Source organism: Peromyscus californicus, unplaced genomic scaffold (assembly GCF_007827085.1).
Source record: "Peromyscus californicus insignis strain IS unplaced genomic scaffold, ASM782708v3 Scaffold_24__1_contigs__length_46423439, whole genome shotgun sequence".
NCBI classification, from domain to species: domain Eukaryota; kingdom Metazoa; phylum Chordata; class Mammalia; order Rodentia; family Cricetidae; genus Peromyscus; species Peromyscus californicus.
In genome coordinates, this window is record NW_026294535.1 from 34,879,790 (window position 1) to 34,903,914 (window position 24,125).

The window sequence follows — 24,125 nt, forward strand, 5'->3', positions numbered from 1 at the left end:
TCTCTCTCTCTCTCTCTCTCTCTCTCTCTCTCTCTCTCTCTCTCTCTCTCTCTCTCTCTCACACACACACATACACACACACACACACACACACACACACACACTACTTTTTCTGGCTTCTATAGTTCTAGTTTGCCTTGAGTGCCTTCGTGCAGCCTTTGATGTACTTTCCTGTAGGCCTGGGAAGCTTGTCCCCTGTCCAGTGATGGTTCCTGACAAGATCAGCACTGGGGAGGCCTGTATTTTCCGTGCCCAGGGCCTTCAGCAGAAGCATTTCTACCAATGAGCAAGTCATCAGTGTTATTATTCTCTCTCCTACCGACCACCTTGCCCTCCATTTTGAAGTGAGCCCCAGTTACAATGTTTTTCCTATGTAAGAGTTGCCACGTGAAAGGATGAAACGGCGCTGGCTGGTCGACGGAAGAGTCGCGGGCCGTGGTTACCAGACTTGGAATGGGCTTTATTAGAAAGAAGAGGGGATAGGAGGGAGAAGCCAGGCCTGGCGGAGGGAACAGAGCAGGGACAGAGAGAGGAAACACAGGAAGGAGAGGCACAGAGAGAGTGTGGGGTCCGTGTGTGTGTGGCTTTTTAAGGTGGGGATGCAGTCACCGCTGATGACGTAAGGCGCCAGACAAGACCCTGAGCTGCACGTGTACAGACTCCTAACACTATGGTCATGGTGTCTCTTCATAAAAATAGAAACCCGAGCCGGGCGGTGGTGGCGCACGCCTTTAATCCCAGCACTCGGGAGGCAGAGCCAGGCGGATCTCTGTGAGTTCGAGGCCAGCCTGAGCTACCAAGTGAGTTCCAGGAGAGGCGCAAAGCTACACAGAGAAACCCTGTCTCGAAAAACCAAAAAAAAAAAAAAAAAAGAAATAGAAACCCTAACTAAGACAGGTCCCCAGACCTTAGTAGGACCCCAGAACTTAGCACAACTGACTCCATGATGAAAGTGCCATTCAGGCCCTAAAACTCAGTATAAAGACAGCACCACCAGGCAAAATGAAAACCAAGACTTAATTCATCAAAATCCAGAGTTCTGGGAAAGTCTCTAGATATACTAACCTTGCTTTTTGGCTTCTGTAGTTACACTTCTGGCTAACTGTTCTTGTTAACTGAAGTACATCAACTCAGGATATGTTTTTTTTAATGTGTGCTTAAAAGCTCACCCTGAGAAAGGCTCAGGGCTACATTGGGATCTGGTAGATACCCACAACTTTGGTCTTGACAGACTGGGTAGCAAAAGATATAGGAAAAATAGTTAGATTCCAAGAAGTTTATGATCAGGAGAGGGGAAAATATTTACACACGGAATGTAAATTGTGTGTGTCCTGAAACTCAGGTGTTTTATTTGAATTTCATATGGAAGAGGGAAAGTTGACAGACTATAGCCTAGGCTGGTGTAAAACTTATAATCCTTTTATCTCAGCCTCCTGACAGTTGGGATTATAAGTATGTGCCCCCAAGCCAGGCCTTAATTACTGATAAGTAAAAACATTAAAGTTATGCATATTAATCGAGTACCATTTGATGTTTCTTTCTTTTGTGTTTTTTAGATATGGTATCACTGTATGCCAGGACAGCTAGTAAGTCCCAATGCCACCCAAGCTGGCCCTGAACTCATGGCAATCCACCTGCCTCGTCCTCCTCATCACTTGTCACTTCAGTTCCAGGGGATCCAACACTCTCTCCTGGCCTTCACAGGCATTGCACTCACCCACACACATAATTAACAAATAAAAAGTGACGTTCACCTAAAAGAGACAGTAGCTGACTGTGAGCAGCGTCCCTCCATGGTCTCCGCATCAGCTCCTGTCTGCAGGCTCTTCCCCGGCTCCCCTGGGTCATAGACTGTAAGATGAAACAAACCCTTTTGTCCTGGTTAGTTTGTGTCAACTTGATACAAGCTGGAGTTATCTGAAAGGAGGGAACCTCAACTGAGAAACTGCCTCCATAAGATCTGGCTGTAGGGCATTTTCTTAATGAGTGATTGACGGGGGAGGGCCCAGCCCACTGTGGGTGGGACCACCCCTGGGCTGGTGGTCCTAAGTTCTGTAAGGAAGCAGGCTGAGCAAAGCCATGAAAATCAAGCCAGTAAGCAGCTCCTCTCCGTGGCCTCTGCAGCAGCTCCTGCCTCCAGGTTCCTGCCCTGTTTGAGTTCCTGTCCCGACTTCCTCCAATGATGGACTATGATGTGGATGTGTGATCCAAACAAACTTTTTCCAATGTACTTTTGGTCTTGGTGTTTCATCATAGGACACCTTTCCCCCACAGTTGCTTTTTTGTTTTGTTTTTGTATTTTCGAGACAGGGTTTCTCTGTGTAGCTTTGTGCCTTTCCTGGATCTCGATCTGTAAACCAGGCTGGCCTCAAACTCACAGAGATCCACCTGGCTCTGCCTCCCGAGTTCTGGGATTAAAGGCGTGCGCCACCACTACCTGGCCTGCCCAGTTGCTTTTGATTAGTGTTTTATCACAAGGACAGAAACCAAATTAGGGCACCATCTGATAGACTTTTAACACAGAATAACAAATATGAGAACACTTCTTAGAAGTCTACCATTAAGTCAATGTAATGTTTTTCAATATAGGCACTTTTCAGTTGCGCGTGCGTGCGTGTGTGTGTGTGTGTGTGTGTGTGTGTGTGTGTGTGTGTGTGTGTGTGAATGCATGTATAAGTATGCCATGGCCCATGTGTGGAGGTCAGGGGACAACTTTCAGAGTCAGGTCTCTCCTTGCGGGTTCCTGAGATTAGATTTTGGTTATCAGAAGCACTGGGGTTGTGCTGTTGTTTCAATGTACCTTGGTACTGTGCTTGTGCCTCTGGCGCCTTAAGCACGGTGTATTTGGGGTGACATTTTCAAGGGAGTGTGAAACCTCGCCAGACAAGTAAATCATCTGCAGTGACTCCTCTTTACAGACACTGCAGCCGCCATCAATAGTGGAGATGATCTTAGGAGCAACTGAGACACTCAGATCGTTATCTCCGGTTTACACGGGACACTCTCTAGCTAAACCACAAAACCATGACTGCAAGCTCAGCACCGTGTTCTTGTCCTTGCATACTTCTCTGCAGACACAGACATCCTGTAAACCCAATGCATGGCCACATTTCTTTGGTTGACTTATCAGAATTTTAGGATGGCTTTTTTTTTTTTTTTTTTTTTTTTTTTTTTTGGTTTTTCGAGACAGGGTTTCTCTGTGTAGCTTTGCGCCTTTCCTGGATCTCCCTCTGTAGACCAGGCTGGCCTCGAACTCACAGAGATCCGCCTGCCTCTGCCTCCCGAGTGCTGGGATTAAAGGCGGGCACCACCACCGCCCGGCTAGGACGGCTTTTATTCTGTCTAGATTGTATTCTGTGAGGGTGGCTGGCATGATCTTTATACAAATTTGATCAGGAAATAAAAGAAGTCACATTCAGGTTTTTTTTTTTTCTTCTTCTCTGCTCTCCAGTGTTACCACCCCCTCATTCTGTCTGGTTTGATGGGGAGGGGAGTGGTCCCAGGGTACTTGTAGCAGAATCTTGCTCCTCTGGTACTTGTAGCAGAATCTAGCAGATGCTCCCTCGTGCTCTTAAGAACACAGGTGAAGCTGGGCATGGTGATGGACGCCTTTGATGCCAGTGTTCAAAAAGCAGAGGCAGGAGGATCTCTGTGAGTTTAAGGCCAGCCTAGACTACACTGCAAGTTCCAGGTCAGACAGGGGCACAATGAGACCCTGTCTCAAACAAACACAGGAGAGGAAAACAAAACAAAACCCTAAAACAAAAACAATGATGGCAGACAAAAACTTCAGGTGAAGCCAGAGTGGTGGCTCAGGCTTGTCAATTTCAGCCCTGAGGAGACTGAGGCAGGATGGTTACAAGTTCAAGGTCAGCCTGAGCTACATGGTGAAGGCATTTGTAAACCACCACCACTTGTGAGAAAGGTTGTTCATCTCAGGACACTCAACTCAAGTGGATTTTTTTTTCTTTCCGTTTTTCAAGATAGGGTTTGTAGTTTTGGTGTCTGTCCTGGATCTCGCTCTGTAGACTAGGCTGGCCTCGAACTCACAGAGATCCGCCTGGCTCTGCCTCCCAAGTGCTGGGATTAAAAGCGTGCGCCAAGCAGGTCTCAGAGGCACAGGTTGGGTGCGATAGATTGGGAGCAAGGTGCAAGGAGAGAGCCAACACACATTATTGCCCGAATAAGTGATATGAGAAGTTCAAAGAAGATTCTATGTGTGATGTGAATGCACATGTGTGTTCAGGTTCCTGTGGAGGCCAGAAGAGAGCGTCAGATCTCCTGGAGCTGGAGTTGCAGGTGGTTCATGGGTGTTGGGAATTGAACCTGGGTCTTCAACAAGAGCGGCCAGCTCTCTTACATGCAGAGCTATGCAATTATGGTTCCAGTAAGAAACAATGTAACAAATACTTTGAAAAGTAGATGTTACTACACACATATGGTTGTTTTTGTCAATAGTAAAATACCTTCTAGAGAACTCATGAAAGTGTATTCTTAGGGGCTCAGGGTTTAGATTATGCCTTCTAGAGAATTTGTAAGGACACACTCTTAATGGCTGAGGTCGCAGTTCAGTGGCTTAGCACAGTGCCATGCCCTGGCTCCAATCCTCAGCGCCACAGACAGAGAAAAGTCAATTTACTTTCTAAATCAGGAGCAGAAATTGACTTGAAAAATACCTTGTGAGCGTATTTTGAATTGCAAATTTATTGACATCTAACTATGTGGCTCCTAAAAATAGAAGTGTATTTCAAAGCACAAAAAGACCGGACCCGAGGCTTAGCCATTCGAAGGATGCTAAGGAAGACCCCTGTGACCATCGTCCTTGCAGACTCGGGTGGAAGCTTGAACCGCTCTCTGCAAGAGGACAGGAAGTAAAATGTGCGCCTCAACACACATCCTGGCCCCAATTTGCAATTGAAATGACTGAGTTAATCTTTTGGAAAAGCTCATACCCCTAAGGGACTATCTTTGCTTCTCCGCCCTTCACAAGATCAACTCGAGTTCTTTTTTTTTTTTCTCAGTTTTTCGGGACAGGGTTTCTCCATGTGTAGTTTTGGTGCCTGTCCTGGAACTCGCTTTGTAGACCAGGCTGGCCTCGAACTCACAGAGATCCGCCTGGCTCTGCCTCCTGAGTGCTGGGATTAAAGGCGTGCGCTGGACCAACCCGAGTTCTTTAGCTGTATAAAAAGGCTGAATTTCAGGTAATATCAGAAAGCTAAATTCTTTTGGCTTTTTGAAAGATTAAAAAAAAATATGAAGTTACAATGCTGACTTCATTCTTCGTAAAATTTAAAATTATTTTTACTTAAGGATAACATAACATTAAGAATATATTCTAGATATCCATATTACTGCTTCTACAGCTACATGTAGAAGCATGTCACTGTCCACATACCCACATCTATATTTACAGATAATAATGACATTTAGATATATATGGAGTTTATCTCAAAAAGAAAACTTGACAACACAGCTTTTAAAATATCTACATTAGCCGGGCGGTGGTGGCGCACGCCTTTAATCCCAGCACTCGGGAGGCAGAGCCAGGCGGATCTCTGTGAGTTCGAGGCCAGCCTGGTCTCCAAAGCGAGTTCCAGGAAAGGCGCAAAGCTACACAGAGAAACCCTGTCTCGAAAAACCAAAAAAAAAAAAAAAAAAAAAAAAAAAAAAAAAAAAAAAAAAAAATATCTACATTTGGGCTGGAGAGATGGCTCAGAGGTTAAGAGCACTGGCTGCTCTTCCAGAGGACCCGAGTTCAATTCCCAGCACCCACATGGCGGCTCCCAACCACCAGTAATGCCAGTTTCAGGGGACCCGACACCCATGGCAAAAAACCAATGCATATAAAATAAATAAAATTAATAATACTTACTTTAAAATAAATAAAAATAAAATATCTACATTGCAGAAAACACTTTTTCACTTGTTTTGTTTTATCCCCGCCCCCCACAGCGCCGTTGTCCTTTTCTCCCATTTGGATTTCCTTTATTTCTGCCCCCCTCTGCACCTTTTCCAGGGGTCAGGTCTCTCACACACACTCTCTCCCTCCTCCCCCACCTCCCCTCCCTCCCTCCCTCCCTCCCTCCCTCCGGAGAAAGTTTACTTTTAAACTCCCAATACTTCACGATCTCTCCTGTGAATCAATCATTCCTTTAATGACAAGGTCTTCCCAGAAACTCACTTTGTGGCCCAGACTGCCTCCATCTTAGCAGTAATTCTCTTCGGCCTCCAGAATGCTGGGGTCACAGGCATGTGCCACCACACCCTACTGTGAATCAACCTTTAAACATAACTCCCCACATCCCCCCACCCCCAGTGTGTGTGTCTGTCTGTCTGCATCTGCCTGTCTGTCTATCTTAAATCTCCAGGCTGGTCTTGAACTTACAATCAGCCCACCTCCTCCTCTGGAGTGCTGGGCTGGCAGGCAGTATGTACCAATCAATCATGATTTGTTCAATTATTCTTCCCATTGATAGGCACACAATGCCTTTCCTTCTACACGATGGCAACACTTAATCATCTTGGTATATGACTTTTTCTCTTTTGGTACAGACGTTAAGACCATCTGGCCAAATGAGTCTTCCATTTTAAATATTTGCAGATAGCTTCCGATTTCTGGCTTATCTAAGTTTCTCTCACACTCCCAACCAGGAGCGTAACTTCTTTCTTGCGTTCTAACCTTGGGGACTTCAGGAAGCAGAGTCCTGCCTTGCAGTTTTCACGCATACTTTAAGCCCCTGAGTATCCATGTTAATTTGCATTTCTGTGGCTACTAGCTAAAACACCTGTTTAGGGGCCAAATGAATTTGTTTTGTTTCTATTTTTTCGATCTACTTATGAGTGTTTTGCCTATGTGTACATGTATGCACCATGTGTGTGCCTAGTGCCCAACAGAGGCCAGAAGAGGGTGTTGGGTCCCCTCCATCTGGAGTCACAGTTGGGAGCTGCCACCTAAGTGCAGGGATTGAGCCTTGGTCCTCCAGAGGCGCAAGTACTCTTGGTTACTGAGCCATCTCTCGTTCTCTAACTCGTTTTGTGTTTTTAGAGAGGGTCTGTTTATGTAGTCCAGGTTGGTCTGAAACTCACTTGGAAGCCCAGGCTGCCTTAGCCTCCCCGGTGCTGAGGATTGTAGGTTGTATGCCCCACAAGAGATCTACATCGGTTGCCTTCAACTGTCTGGTTCTATCTTTTACATATTTCTTTTGGATTGTCAACCCTTAATAAGAACCTAAGAACTCTTAATGCTTTACAGCTACTTATCTTTTTATCTTGTAGTTTATTTCTCTAGATCTGCCTTTGCAGTACCTTTTACTTAAGATTTATGTATTTTATCTAAGCATATATTTAAATATTTTATTTCAAGAATCAGCTTGGGTTGGGGATTTAGCTCAGTGGTAGAGCGCTTGCCTAGCAAGCACAAGGCCCTGGGTTCGATCCTCAGCTCAAAAAAAAAAAAAAAAAAAGAGAGAGAGAAAGCATCAGCTAAGATTCCCTTGACCTCTAGGCTTCACTCTCAATCTCATAGACATCCAAGGTGTTTGTTGCTTAAATAAATTTGGAAAAGTCATTTTTTTTTTCACGACACAGAGGTTTTCATTTTGTGTATATGGTGCACACTTGCCACAGCCACGTGCGGTGACCAGAGGACAATTTGGTCCTCTCTCCCACAGGAGTCCAAGGCATCGAACTCGGGTCATGCAGCCTTTGCCTGCTGAACCATCTTGTCGGTCTTCAACTTTTCGGTGGTTTTTTGTGTTCGATGCCAGTGTCATATAGTAACCAAATCCACTTCTGAACTCTTGTCTTCTCTGCTGTTATTTTTTTTTTCACTTATTTCAAGATCAGAGTTGAAATGTATTACATTAATATGGAGAAACTAATGTTTTTGTCTCCGTACTAAGTATGAGTTGACTTATGCTCTTTACTGTTTCCTAACATGTTAGCTTTACAACTTGACCTTTACAGTTTGAACTACAAGGGTGGCACCCTGGCCTGAACAGGAAGTCTCAGGAAAAGGCATTGGTGGTGTGTCTGTCAGCTTCCCCTTTTTGCTGGTTTGTTCCACTGATGCAGACTCCGCTACCATCCTTTTTGACATCACAGAATCTGGCTTTTTCAGCCTTCCCCATGCATGTACTGAGGACCAGTGATTTCCCAGGAATCTCTAGGCCTGCAGCTGCAGCATCCAGCCTCAGGATCTGAGCAGCCACTGGGTTCTGGAAGCTTCTCCAGCAGAAAGTCACTGTTGGAGGAGGTACTACCCTAGTTCTACTGAGTAAGCAGTCTAATAAACCCTCACTGTCAGTTCTGGCCCTCTAAGGAACCCCAGCTGACGCAGAGGCCCATCAAGAAAATCTTTCGGTTCCTAAAATTTATTATCTTTTCTTTTCAGAGTACAGTCATGCCATCGGTGACTAACTCCACTGTTCCCCAATGAGTTTTAGGAGTAACTGAGATTAAAAACAACAACCAACAACAACAAACCCTCTAATAGCCTCGGGAAGATGGACAGTGTCCAACCGACAATCCTGACGGAGGTAGAGACGGTGGCACTGAGAACGTGTCAACTTCCCAGGGCTGACATGCTTGGCGTATGATATCCGCCGTCTGAATGACATCCTGAGACCAGTGCTTTATTTTCTCTTAAACAAGGGTCCAGAGCAACCAAGCCCATACATCTGCACCTGTCATCAGCCACATCCTGTCTAGATGCCCTGGCCAGGAGAATATCCTGTGCTGGTTCAGAGCGAGTGGGGAAATGCATGGTGGGTGGATGCCACTTCCTCCTTCCAGGACGTCCTCTAAATATTGGTGTAATACGATTAGTGAAATGTTAGTGGCTAACAGCATTAAAGTCTCTGGTTGACTTCTTCTTTAAAGACATGGTCTCACTCTGTAGTCCAGACTTGCCTCCAACTCCCAAGAGCTCAGCCTGCTTCTGCAGTGCTGGGATTAAAGGTGTACCCCAACACATCTGACTCCAGTTCAGATTTCATTAGGCCCACGCCATGTTTTCCTGGAGTCCAAATACTTAGCAAAGAAGTAAATACCTGTGTGTGTGGGGGCGGTATGCCTTTTAAGTCAGGCATGGAATAAAGAACATTAAGAAAAGGATACCTCCTCCCCTGCCCATCAATGCCTGAGGCAAGGGGAGAGCTGAACCCTGCCCACCACCAGCTGCAAGGGAGAGCAGGACTGCACCTCGCCTGGGCAGCATGATAGTCAATCCTCTTGACAGAGGTGGGAGACAGAGCATGGGAGAGCTGCCTCCTACTCCCATCAAGGCCTGAGGCAGGTGGGAGAGCTAGTCTTGCCTCTCATCAGCTGCAGCACTCACGAGAGTGGCCCCTACACCTCGCCTGGGCAACACAGTAGAGCTGGCCCTGAGAGCCAGCCCCGAGGGTGTGAAAGCCAGAGAACTGGCCCTGCCCCTGACTCATTGCTGCAAGGGGTGAGCTGGCCAGGGCAAAGCAGGAGAATGCAGGTGGTGAGGACAAGGGAGCTAGCAGGCTGACCAACCCTCCAACTAACTACCCAGGCCCAGAAACAGGTTTATGAATTGGCCCACTCCAACATCCATCCACCCCATCCGTGATCTGCTGGAGCATGTGAAGGGATGGGTCCTGCAGACCGTAATCTGCAGGATCTCAACACAGGGAACAAGAGGATATCCAAGAGGAGTCCCAGTGAGGGCCCAGCATCGACAGTGTAAGCAGAAGCCAGAGGCCTCCGACCAGACCAATGACTCTTTGCAATGAACATTTGCAAGTAAAGATACATGGATGAAAGGGTTTAGCTAGTGACTCACTGGGTCACGCTACAGCTTCTGTGACACTGATTTTTCCTTTTCCCCCCCTTCTTTTTTCTCTTAAATTTTATTTCATTTTCGGGGGGAGGTTGCAAGGGCAGAGAGCGGATATGAAGGGACAGAGAAATGAATGGGATAGAGATGCATGACGTGACCGACACAGAAGAATAAAAAAGTTTTTTTTGGCCGGGCGGTGGTGGCGCACGCCTTTAATCCCAGCACTCGGGAGGCAGAGCCAGGCGGATCTCTGTGAGTTCGAGGCCAGCCTGGACTACCAAGTGAGTTCCAGGAAAGGCGCAAAGCTACACAGAGAGACCCTGTCTCGAAAAACCAAAAAAAACCAAAAAACAAAAAAAAAGTTTTTTTTTTTTTATTATTAAGAATACTCCTAAGAATCAAAGTGAGCTGTAAGCTGAGGGAAGAGTCCAAAGCTGAGATCATCTAATTCCTTCACTCCCTCCTTTCTGGAGTATTTACAGAGGATCAATGCTATTGTCTTGAGCAAAAGCTTTACCGCGGAGCCCCATCTGTAACCCCCTTTCTCCTCTGAGACAGGTTTTGATGTTCTCAAGGCTGGTGTCCTTCTGTTTCTCCCTCCTGAGCACTAAGATTTTATGCACATGACACCATACCCAGTTTACCTCATTTCTTAAAATACCCCGCCCCCGCGCAAGCAGCAGGACAGGGTAGAATTAAAATCTTGCAAATAAACACCACCATTCAGGCTCTAAAGTTCTTTTCTACCATGGAGCGAAATGTCTGATGGGGTAGTGACTCATGGATGCCTCACCTAATCCTAGGATTGCTCAGAATACCTGCAGAGCAGTTTAGACCCAGGACTGCCTGAGGTGCTTCTGACCTTTAGGGAGGTCTGCTGACAATGGCCCCCAAAGGATATGCTGGCACCCCACATCTCAAACCTTTGATGTTACCTGCAGATGCAATGGAAGGTTTGGCAAATTATCTTGGATTACCCAGCTGGACTCTGAATGCCATCACAAATATCTTTAAATGCCCCAGAATGGGCTCTTTAGCACCCTCAGCAAGTGTGCAGGCCTGCTGACATTCTGATTTGGGAACATGACAGAACACATCTCTGGCTTCACTCACCACAGCTGTTAGAACAGCCCTCCTGTTCAGGCCACAAATACATCTTTTCCAGAGAATCAAATAGAGGTATAGTTCGTTATAAAAACCCAGTTAATAATCTAATCTCTAAAACATTTCTGACGACTTACCAAAGTATCATTTAAGAAGTGTGAGAGAAAAAGTGGGTACATGATTGGGAAGGTAAGTGGAAGAATCTTAAAATGTCACATCTGTGGCGGTGGCTTGTACGGGGGTAGCTGTGACACAGGTCAACTTGGATGTCTGCTAACACTAGCCCTGGGCACTTGGCCAGGAGAGATACACACAGGCCCGGTACCAAAAGAGGACATTTCCAAAACTGTCCTATCATTTCCTTAGATGAACAGTCAATTCCCCACCAGGAAGTATAAGAGCGCAGGAATGGCGACGTGCGGAGAGATGACATTGGTGACTGGCACCTCCTCTGCCATCAATCTACCCTTGTAATCCAACCCTTCCATCCCAAGCCTGCTTCTACCAGGTTTCCATGCTTAGTTCTTAGAAAATAAACTTGACCTACACTTACGAGTCAGGGCAACTGTTCAAATGTGGCTATCTAGAGAAGACAGGCATCACTCAACATAAAACCACCCTTCCCTGGTTTTTTGTTTTTTTTAATGTAGGCGTAACTACAGCTCCTTGCCAGCTTACTTTATCTTCATAGGTGCTCAACCCCTTAGTTCCACACCATCCTCAGACATCGCATTTCTTTCCCTGAGCCTTGAAAAATAGTTTTATGGCTGGGGCGTCACCACAACCTGAGGAACTGTATTAAAAGGTCGCAGCCTTAGGAAGGTCGAGACCCAATCGGTTAACTAATTCTCCAGTCACTCTTAGTTTTTTGGGTTTCCCCTCTATCAGAGCAATATTCCCAAGTCACCTCAGGGTGAAGTCTAAGTCAACCATCACTTTCCCGGGTATCCTCCACACAGCTGTCTAGTCTGCTGCTTGTCCCTGGGGCAACTGCGTTCTCTGTGGCGTGCTCACGTGACTATGAGCCTTCCATGTGGTAGTGGATTTGACTGATCCTACCCACCGATGAGTAACTTACTAAACTTGTCAGCAGACACCAGATCTACCTTAGCATTTATTTCTTCCCCAAACCTAGAGCACATTACAAGTTTGACAGTAATAGTTTCTTCTTCTGAAATTTGTACTCACAGGGGACACACACTACCACACTATAAATAGAAATCCGAATGGGTAATTGGCAGATGACAAGACCATGAAAGGCTTTTTGTTCTCTGCCTATTTAAAAACTGCTGTAACCTTTTAACTGAAGGAGACACGTTACTCACACGGCAATCTTCAAAGATCAGTGTGTAGTTTCCAGAGACCTCAAATGCTGAAGAGGCTGCGGAGCTGAAGGCTGCAGATGAACAGTTACCTCACTTACCAACAACAGTGAAGAAGACAAGGCTAACCCAGGTCCATCGTGGTGCACAGTAACATAACCGTAACTACAGTTTAAAATACACTTGTCCTATAAACCACAAAGTGAAAGCGCACTGACAGTTTGAGAGAGACAAACCTATAAACGATTACTGTTAAGGTAGCAGGAATATTAATTACATTTCCACTTGCCAGTCTTTGTACATGCCAGTCAAGCACACTGAGCCCCACCTCCGGCCTTGGGGTCTACACTCAATGAGGACACACAGTAAAGGAGCTAAAAAGAACACTTGTGGCAATGACATGTCTGTCATTCAATCTAAGATAAGACGATTAAAGGAAGAAAGCAAAAATTTCACAATGGAATTTTTAAAGTCACTTTATGGTAAACAGTCTATGTTTATCTATTTAATCTGAAGAAAAAAAAAAAAAAACCCTGAACTAACGTAAAAACCAAACAGCTGCTTAGGTCCGAAGAGAATGCTCAGGAGGAGGTATGGCGCTCATCATGCAGCTGTGGCTGCCAACTGTGACCTCACGTGCACGGGAGGGAGGCCGAGACAGGACCCAGACAAGAGAGCTAGCTAGACTAACAGGACTTGTGAGCTTTGGTTTCAACTGAGAGATCTTGGCATGATACAGAAGGTGGGGAGTGATTTTGGAAGACACCCAACATAGATCTCTGGCCTCCACATACCGGAACATACCGAGTGCATCCACACACATGCGAACATGCATCACATCACACCACACACACACACACACACACACACACACACACACACACACACACACACACACACACAGGCAAGAAAGCAAGACCCACAAGTTTTTAACGTTCTTACAGAAGCACAAGAGAAAATGGATTTCTCCTAGAGTCCAGCCTCCCCAACTATTCTTGGGAACACGAGTAGGGGACTCAGTCCCCTGTCCTTTCCCCATCTTCCTATTATTCCGTTTAACCCCCAGGGAAGTCCACCTGCACGTTATTTTCATACCTTGGATGCAGCTTCTACTTTCGTACAAGAGAAATGGTCTTTATATAACCACAGCCTACTGGAGTTCAGCAGCTGGATAAAGCTGATCTACAGGACTGCACGACCATTAATCCCTAGGAATGCTGTCATCACCCTCATTTAGCAGAGGGAAGGCTGGGGGTGCAGCTCAGATGGTGGAATGTGAAGCCTTGGGTTACAAGAGAAAGGGTACCTAACCATGGTCACATGGGAGGGAATGAGAGTGGCAGGATTAAAAACCCAGAAAACCTACTTCTGCCTCTTTTGTTTGTTTTTTTGAGACAGGGTTTCTCTGTGTAGCTTTGGAGCCTGTCCTGGAACTCACTCTGTAGACCATGCTGGCCTCGAACTCACAGAGATCCGCCTGCCTCTGCCTCCCCAGCGCTGGGATTAAAGGCGTGTGCCAGCACTGCCCGGCACTTAGTTCTGGTTCTTGATTCCATATTTTTACTTACTATATTAAAGTGACCATGTTGTACTCCTAATACTTGTCTGCAACTAAGGTGTTTTCTCCATCGGATCAGCTCTAAACTAGGGATTCTAGGCCAGCACAAATGAAGCACATCTGATGTGGGGAGTCATCTTTATTCACTATAAACTGGGAATGAGAGGTCTCATCGCATCTAGTGGGCACACCCAGGGATGTTAGTTAAAAATTCTACAATACGGAGGGCAGCCCTCACAATATATTACCTAGTATGAAACGTCCACAGTAGCAGGGTTAAGAAATCTTACAGATATGGACTCTAATAGGGCAGTACTTGAGTTGATCTCAGTTGTTGCTGTATCTGTAATCCCAGCAAACCCTTCGACAGTTCTTGACACTTAGGTTTTATCTGCTGGATGAGTACTTACTGCTCAACAGATGAACAGAACACAGTCAACTGAAAGGATTTCAGTGTCCCACTTCTGGAGGCGCTCTCAGTGTCCCACTTCTAGAGGCGCTCCCAAATGATTATCAAGAAAACAAGCTTTACCAAAACATGTCTCTCGGGGTGTCTACAAGAACATTTTCTTTAGGCCTCCCAGGGCATGGAACTTTGTGATTTAATACGTAACAAGTAGGACTGTCTCAACGAAAGCCTTTAATGTCCCATTTCAAACAGCATGTGGTGAGGATTGGCACACACCTGCAAATTAGAAGGTACCACTACGTAATTGCTCCAGCAGCTGGGAAAAACTATGAAAAAGTGTAAGAGCTTCTTTACAAATTTCACAAATTCAATGCACACATAAGACAAACATTATTATCTAAAAGAAAAGTAGCATGAGTCCACATAAAAAGTTTTTATAACCTTATTAATATTGTAAGCATAATTGGTGCAAACTTCTGTGTACTAGTTCCCCAAAGATTTGCATTCTGCATAAAAAAGTCCATAGTGCAGTTCCCAAAGTATCTGAGTCCTTCTTCCTTTTCCCCACCCCAAAGAACTACTGAACACTAACCAAAGGCCTTTGTTCCTAAGTAATACTGCTTGATTTACAACATTCTTTCTCAAGGAAAAGTTCAAAGGGCGGTTTTATGTGGATAGTCAAACAATTCTAGAAAAGAAAAGAAACAAGAAACAAACCAAATCCTGACATCTTTCATTCATCATTCTTGGGATTAATTAAGAGTCTGGTTTACCTGTATGTTATAAAATATGAAACCACACTGTAAAATAACACCTATCACATTTAAAAAGGTAAACCCATATTTATTTACTAGCACTGTTAAAACATTACACAAAACACATTCAAGTGGCAAGTAATTATACTGCAAGCCCTTGCACGGCAATCAAATTTATTGAACTACGGATGCTAAGTTATACAAAATTGCACCACTTTAATTAAGGCTTTTAGTTTACATTTGGCCACCTCAAAGTCGTTGTAACATCAGGTTGGTCAATTTCAATACTGTGGCTCCCTGTTGGATGGACACACAATCTTTACACCCAAACGTTAATGCATACAAAGCAACAAGGCATTGTTAAATAAAACCGCAATAGTTACTGCAATTCGGCCTTGTGACCAATTACACATGATTAAAATTACTTCCCACATTCACATCCACAGTACTCGTCCACCAGTTAACAGCTCAACCAAAACGTTACCCATGTGAAACAATCACTAACAGGCAAAGATACTAAACCTGTATATTTGGTATTGCAGACACACGTATGTATGCATGAGCAAGCAAGGGAGTCACAGTGAGAATCTACAGCTGCAGAAGCCTGGAAATGATTTACAAAAACTGTTAAATCATTAAAAAATTGTTTGAAAATATACACTTCTTGTTGTAGACCCCCACTGTACACACAACTATAAACACTGTTCCCTATGTAAACAAAAAAAGGAAACATATAATAAGGAGATTTGAAAAGCCTGGACATTTCCTTCCCAACAGATATTAAAGGCAACGTCTTTAATCTAAGACATTATACTGAAAGGACTATCATATTTTTAAAGACAAGATCACTGTCTCCACAGGTTTTTGAAAAATTAAAAAAACTATATAGCTGTGTTAATCAAAGCGCTTATTTTGTATAATACAATGATAATGACCTTGAATTTAAAAAAAAATTACAATAAGCTACAAGTATCAAAGAAGCGAAGTTATCTGGAGTAGTCTATATAGGAGCTCTTTGGACTTTCTTTTATTATGCTAAAATAGTGGTGCTTTTAGGATTTACATTATTGTACTCTCCAATACAAAGTCTGGGTGTGTTAAAGTATACAGTACACCGTTTTCATACATGTACAACATTGGTGGATGAAGAATGTCTCTTAGCAGTAATACTGGATGATGTAGCCTCTGGTTGGACCAGCTGCATACTCTACAACTATTATAGAAGTAAAAATCTCTCGGGATACTGGAAAGTGATTAGAATGTGCAAACTGATAAAGTAGCTTTCATCCGCCTCTTAAGGGTACCACCACAGGAAAGTCCATGTAAGATGTTGGTAGGTTTAACAAAGTTGGAATGCTGGCACTGTTGAATTGGGCAACAGTTCTTCAGACCTGCAGAAGGGGAAAACCAAATCATTACCAGACAATAAGGAGCTTAAGGAGCCAACGAGACAAAGGCTCTTGTTCTAGTCATTACATTAACGACAGCGAAGGCACTTCTATATCTTTATTCCAAAAAAGGTGGCAGTCTATACTGCTGCCTCCTGGACGCCAGACAAATGAAAATTCTAGGCCCAAAGGAGGAAAAAGCCCTGTGTAAATTTCTGTACATTACTTTCCAAAGATTAAAAGGGAAAAGAAAGTGGAGGCTAGAGAGACGTGGTAAAGAACATTGGCTGCTCTCCCAAGGGACCCTGGTTCCATTCCCAGCACCCACATGGCTGCTTACAACTGCCTGTAACTCCAATTCCAGGGTACCCAACACCCTCTTCTGGTTTCCTTGGATGCCGGACATACACCTGGTACTCATACATGCATGTACGCAAAATACTTATACACAAAAAACAGAAAAAAAATCTTAAAAAAAGAAATTGTTTATGATCCTAGAATTACATGTGAAATACAAAATATACGTCTAACCAGGGTTTCTAGCACCTATTAGAAAATGAAGACCTTGGTTTCCCATTTCCAGCAGAGGTCGAAAAGCTGGTTCAGTGAACTCAACAAAATGAATTTATTTCATGACAGTTCTATACTACTTTATAGTTGATAAGTTATATTTCCTAAATCCACATTTATACAAATTCAATCAAATTGTAGATGTAAAAAATAAAAAGCTGGTTCAACACTAAAATTACATGTAATCATGTTTTTTGAAGGAAAATTAAAACTTAAAAATATTGTAGCAGCCAGGCAGTGGTGGTACACACCTGTAATCCCAGCACTCGGGAGGCAGAGGCAGGCAGATCTCTGTGAGTTCAAGGCCAGCCTGGTCTACAGAGCGAGTTCCAGGAAAGGCACAAAGCTACACAGAGAAACCCTGTCTCAAAAACAAAAACAACAACAACAAAAATTGGAGTAATCTGGAGGAACAAAATCTGATTTGTCAGGTCAGAATCTGCTTACTTCGAGTGACTTTATAGTCGCATGCCTATGCTGAAATACTTCTTTTTTTTGGTTTTCGAGACAGGGTTTCTTTGTGTAGCTTTGTGCCTTTCCTGGAACTCACTCTGTAGCCCAGGCTGGCCTTGAACTCACAGAGATCCACCTGCCTCTGCCTCCTGAGTGCTGGGATTAAAGGCGTGCGCCACCACACTTTTCTTTTATTCACTTGAGATAAGTACTCGATATATAGCACAGGTTGCCCTTGAACTTGGAGACCCTCCCTGCCTCAGCATCCTGAGTGCTAGAGTTACTCAGCAAATAAGACATATATATATATATATATATATATATTCTCAAGATGGAGCCAGGTGTGGTGGCACAAGCCTTTAATCCCAGGCAGGCAGATCTGTGGGAGTGTGAGGCCTGTCTGGTCTGCAGAGCCAGTTCCAGAACAGAGCTATGTAATAGGGAAAGAGAAACCTTGTCTCAAAAGAAAACAAGTTCTCAAGGTAGTGACAGAATGAGACCGTGCTTGAACGCTAATTAAACAGGAGACACTCACCACTGGCACACACAGCTGAGTGTTTGCTGTGTACCAGACACTGACCCAACTTTAAAAGCACTCATCTTACTCAGTGACTCTAGTTTATAAATGGAAGGTACCCTTAGTCTTCCTTTGGTTAGACTCTGAGGCTGTGTGGGTTGGTCATCCTCTATGCTGAGGACTTCCACTTGCTCTTGTATCTCTCACCTTAACGCTTCTGATTCTCACATATTTCCCCTAAACTAAACTCTTGGTTAATATACCAGTTTGGGGCCCCGATCATGGGCCTCTACAGAACCCCTGACAGCATGGCAGAAACCACGGACTCAGAAGCTAGGCAATCTACTGAAATTCTGGCTCTGCTGGTGCCACTAACTGTAGGGCTGGGCAGTGCTCACTAACTCTGGAGTTAAGTACAGACAGAGAGCCTGTTTTGTGCCCTGTCTCCTCATCTGTCATGTCTTGCCTCAAAGGCTTGTTTTCAAGTGTCCTCCCCGATCATGGGTGAGTAGAGGCATCACCAGCCTAGGCTGCCACACCATGCAGGTTTTAAAACTGTCTCGCTTCTACTATAACTCAATTACCTTACTTCTGATGACAGGGAAATGAAATACCTAGTTAATAACCGAGTTCCCAGTGCTATCACACTAAGTCACGGCATCGATGTCTAAGGGCTAACATCATTTGCTTGCTTTGCTGGCAGTCCTTGGAAGTTAGCGGCGAGACGAACGTCACATTACCTGGTTCAGAGCTACAATGCGCCCAGGACATTAAAGCAGCTGACACGATGACTTTTTGCGGGCCTTCCCAGGCACTGGGGTTTTCCTGTTAATTTGCCGCACTAGGTCATAAAAGATCTGCAGAGACATTATTATTATTATTATTATTGTTAGTTATTTTTAAGAGGAAAAACAAGCTCAAAACCCAAAGATGAAAAAGTGACTCAAAAACAAATGGCTCCTGGCAACTCCTACAGCTATAAAGAAAGCCCTAGACAGCCAATATTCATTTGCAGAATGGGCAAAGCCAGCGTTCTTACAAGTGCCAAGCTCTTTTATTTTTCTGAGAAGTTTAAAAATGTTTTCCTTAAATTAAGTACTTAGTTGAAGGAGCTGCAGAGTTCTTCTCAATCCAGGTAGATCTCTCCTATCCTACCAAAGAAGAAAAGAAAAGAAAGGAAAAGGAAAGAAAAGAAAAGGAAAAGGAAGAAAGGGGAAAAAGCCCCCTTACTGTCTCAGATCTTTCTGTACGCCTTTCTTTGCTCTACATGGCTCCACCCCCTTCAAGAACCACGCCTGTCGTTCTGAGTTTCAGAACGACAAATACTTTCCCCTCAAATCCTCAATGAAATTAATGTTTTCCCACACTGGCCTTCTGCCCAAGTTTCCCTTTAACAGTAATTTCATTGTGTAAGCATTACAAAGACACTGAAATATTGTTACTTCTTTACATGCACATACTCAACAAGACTGTTTTTTGCCTGTAAGAGCACATATTAACTTGGAGTTCTATTGCAGTGCATTCTTTAGATTTTATGTGTGTGTCCCCTCCTGAGTTTATGCAAAGGCCCACAGAAGTCACAAGAGAGCACTGGATTCCTAGGAACAAGAGTTCCAGATGGTTATGAGTTGCCACGTAGGTGCTGGAAATTGAACCCAGGTTTCTCTTTAATAGTAAGCGCTCTCAAATGCTCTAACTTAAAGTGTTATATTTAAGATAAAAAGCTTCCTGCACACACGTGAACATACCTCATTAACGTTTATTTTTGACTTTGCAGAGGATTCTAGGAACGCGCAATTGTTCCACTGCCTTGCTAGGTTCTGGCCTTGCTCCTTCCCTACAACTCTTTCATCTTCCAAGTCACATTTATTCCCGACCAGAATCATTGGAACCTACAAAGACATTTGTGAGGGTGAGAACAAGATACAAACAACCACCACCAAGCTATAAACTGCTTACAAAAGAGGGAAAAACTGTACCACAGTGGACTCAAGCACAGCGATCAGAACCACCGTTTAAAAAGGAAGCACAAAGGGTGTTACCATGAAACGCCAGCGCATTTCAACACTTGAAAATGTTTTTTTGGTTTCTGACACACGTTTAATGAATTGCACAACATAAAAAGGAGAAATTAAGGAGGCCCCCGGAGCAGAGACTTCAGCTTCTCACGGTCTCAGCGGAGCCGCTCACTGCCCTCCGTATGCGATGAAGAAATTAATCAACTCAGTAAAGTCAACGTGTTTACTAATGGCATGGCAGGCTTGGACAGAGCTAGTGTTTGGGATTCTCAAAGAGCAGGATAGGGAAAGCAGTGCTTATTTTACCAAACCACTAACGACCATTTTAAAACCAGTTTCTAAAGTACACTTCGAAGGGAAAAAAATTCAAAGAAGAATCTAGGCTTTTAAGAGAAATTTAAATTTTTTTTTTTTATAAAACTTGAATCCAACTGGTAGAAGAACAGACCCCGACAAATTCTCAGTTACAGCAGTGTGAAACTGAGGGCGTCGACCCCCACAGAAGCCAAGCCTGCTTACGTCATCGGTGTCTTTAACCCGGAGGATCTGCTCTCTCAGGTCTTGTAAATCGTTAAACGTTGACTGTGCCGTGATGGAGTAAACCAGCGCAAAGCCCTGGCCGTTCTTCATGTACAAATCTCTCATTGCTGTGAACTGTTCCTGTAGTACAAAGATTGGAAGACAAGGATGTGTTTTGACACCAAATCACAGAAGTCTAAAAACCTAACTTAACAGCTTAACGAAGAATATTAGTATTAGATAACATTTCTTAAAATTATAGATTATAGCAAGATACTGTCTGAAAATTGTATTGTAAGACAGTTCTTTAAAAGTGACACCACAGATTTATAGACAACACATGTTCACCTGGAACAAAGACACTGTGTCTCTAAAGCTGCTCTAAAGCAACTTTTTTTTTTTTTATGCTTGTTTGAGACAGGGTTTCTCTGTGTAGCCTTGGCTGTCCTGGAACTTAACTTATAGACCAGGCTGACCTCAAACTCACAGATCTGCCTGCCTCTGCCTCCTGAGTGCTGGTGTGAGCAACCACCACCCAGCATTACAAGCAGCTTTTTTAACCTAACATAAAGTGTTGAGCACTAGTAATATTCCAGAGGTACAGTAGATCATAAAGCCATCATTCTGTGGGGACATGTGCATTCACACCTGTATCATCATTTTTCCACACTTCTTCACTAGGATGTGGGCATCTGTGGGGAATAACAGTGTCTACCATATTTTGATTTTTTAAACACTGCTGACATCTACCACATAGCCAGACTCTTTCCCTTACTTTTGGATACCTACAAACCTAATTGGTTGTTGTTACGGTCTGGATATAGACTGAGTAGTCCCTAAGGCTTCATGTGCCCAAATTTAAGCCTCATTCTGAGGTATTCAGTGGGCAGAAACTTGATTCTACGAGCTTAAGAGGTGAGGCAGTGGGAAGCATTAGGACTGAATACTGTGACTTCTTACAGGCGAGGGAAGACACAGACATGCATGTTCCTGTGTCTTGCCACTTGATAAGTATTGCTCTGCCAGGAACAAGCCACCACCAGATTCAGCTCCTAGACCTCGTACCTCCAGAACAAACCAAAACAAGTCTCCATTCATAAAGGTAGCTAGCCTTAGGCATTTCGTTACAGCAACAGAGTTGATACAGTTACTTAAAGTACCTTCAAGAAGGACAACTACCAATCACAACATTTCACACAGCCATCGAAGAATAAATGTATAACCAAGCATCGTCAACATTATCTGAAATATGTACTATAATCTTTTAAAGGGACTAGTACAACCACAGACCATGACATTTTCCACTCTGGCATTTTAAAAATTTCTTCAATAACTGATCCAGAGCATTTAGAAAGTGCAACATTTAAACTGATCCACACTGCATATCCTTTATCATTTTAATTTACATACCGTTCCTGCAGTATCCAAGATCTCAAGCATACACTGCTGTGCATCTACTTCAACTTGCTGAGGAAAAAGGAAGACATTTCTTTACTTTTGACATCTGTAGACTACATTAAAATACCTGCAACAGTTAAGACTATCTGCTCGATACAAGTTATGGCACCTTTATAGGGTGACACCGAGCGACAGTTCACAGCAGCCCAGTCACTGTGGCGGTTGAATGAGAACACCCACAAGTTATGGCGCACCAGCACTTGGTTCCCACTTGGTGCTGCTCCTTGGGAGGTCTGGAGTGGTAGGAGGACAATAATGAGGACCGGCTTTGCAGTTTCAAAGCCACATGTCATTCCCAGTTTGCTCTCTGTCCCTGATGCTATGACTGCCACCTGCTGCCCTGATGGACGCCATCAAATAAATTCCTTCTACAAGCTGCCTTGTTCACAGTGTTTATCACAGCACTTGAAAAGTACCGAATGCAGTCATCAAGCTTCAAAGCCCCCAAAATTCTAGTCAGGTGCAAACTGCCATGTACTGGTAAGTCACTTAGATTCAGCCACAGGGTGACATACTCCACACTTAATTTTGGAACAGAAATGCCTTCAAATAGTTTAAGCAAAAAGCAACGGTTCCAACAATGTCAGCATGACTTTGTCTATCAGCCTTCCTATAACACTTTGGGCATGTCTTTATTTCTTCCCTAGACACCTTTTCTCATCACAATGGAGCACAATTTCTGGTGGCAAGGAGGCAGGGTCATAATAATGAAATAAAGCATATATCCCTGTAATTCCTTCTAACATTCCTAGGAATGAAATTCATTTAGAATTAGATCCAGAAGGAAACAGAGTACTTCTCCACGGCTGGGGTGTGGAAGGCGTTTCTGGTTTTGAGGTAGGCAAATGGAAGAGACAGAAAGACAGTAACTTCACCGTCAGAGAGCCAGGCGCTACAGGAAGTAGAGACAACTCTGTACACTGTTTTATCAACATGGGCCATGGTCGCACACAGCGATTCCCTCGGCGGCGGCGGCAGTCTCAGGGAGGTTTAGAGAGGACAGGAGACCCACTGAAGGCTGTCTCTAGAGAAGAGAGTTGGAAGCCAGTCTTTCCAGTGAGCGAGGCCCGGGAATACGGGACTGCCACCCGAAATGACAGTCAAATTACAACTCTGGGTCAGAATAAACCGGAGAGTTCCACAAACACGTGTGTATGAACGCTCATGAGCCTCGAGACCAGTAGACAAGTAACGCCAAGAACTGGCACATGAATTTTCCAACTAACAAACATCTCTCCATCATACTTTATATAAAACATCTGATAGCTGCAAACTAAAAATTAAGTGTTTACATTTGTACTAAAATCAAGACTTTTAAAAAGTAACATACCTTTCTGTAAGAATCTTCTATCGTAGGGTCATATTTTTCAACAAAAATTCCTTGAACAAACTGTACAGTCTGGAAAAAAATTAACATAGCATTACATTTCTAAAGAAAAAAAAAATCTACATCTGTAAATTTTATTTATTTGTATTTATTTATTTTTTTGAGACAGGTTATGTATCTCTGGCTAGTCTGGAACTCAATCTGAAGACCAGGCTGGCCTTGAACTTGCAGTGATCCTCTTGCCTCTCCCATCCAAGGACGAGATTTCAGGCTCGTACCACTATGCCCAGCCTAAAAAGTAGTTTTAAACTATGAACAATTTGTATTTGTTACCCCAGGGTTCTATATATAACCTCAGATTTAAACAACTATGGGTCAAAAATATTTGGGGATAAGGACAAGTCAGATTGTGTGTGTACTAAGCACATACACATTTTGTCACTGTTAACTATACATGTAACAACTCTTCACTACAGCACACAGTGTAAGAGCTACTCAAACAGCACTTATGTAATGGAGGCATCATACTTTTTTTTTTTTTTTTGGTTTTTCGGAGACAAGGTTTCTCTGTGTAACCCTGACTGTCCTGGAGCTTGCTCTATAGACCAGGCTAGCATCACAGAGATCTGCCTGCCTCTGCCTCCAAGAGTGCTGGGATTAAAGCCATGCACGACCAATGCTGGCTTTGGCATTGTAATTTTAACCCATAAACACAGCTAACACCTTCCCATCACTGCAGATACAAATAAAAAAGCAAATGTCATATTATATACACTTCTCAGTTTGATCTAAGCATGGTCAAGTTCTGTGCTAGATGGCCGTTTTAAATGACCAAGTAAGATGGTTTCCCTTAGAGGTAAACAGAAAGTCAATCTATGCTTGTTCTGAAACAGGGTCATTTGTAGCCCAGGCTGGCCTCTAA

At 43.8% G+C, this 24,125-nt stretch overlaps 1 protein-coding gene across 1 annotated transcript in view; it reads right to left on the reverse strand.

Annotated features, from left to right (window-relative positions):
- Positions 1-14,409: 14,409 nt before the first annotated feature.
- Positions 14,410-24,125, reverse strand: part of Rap1b (RAP1B, member of RAS oncogene family) — a 37,887-nt gene continuing 28,171 nt past the window's right edge. The window contains exons 3-8 of the mRNA XM_052753443.1: positions 23,207-23,275; positions 21,829-21,885; positions 20,419-20,559; positions 19,630-19,773; positions 18,622-18,738; positions 14,410-16,344 (exon numbers count right to left, since the gene is read on the reverse strand). Coding sequence (XP_052609403.1) covers positions 18,652-18,738; positions 19,630-19,773; positions 20,419-20,559; positions 21,829-21,885; positions 23,207-23,275 — 498 coding nt within the window. The 3' untranslated portion in view covers positions 14,410-16,344; positions 18,622-18,651. The remainder of the gene's footprint in view (positions 16,345-18,621; positions 18,739-19,629; positions 19,774-20,418; positions 20,560-21,828; positions 21,886-23,206; positions 23,276-24,125) is intronic.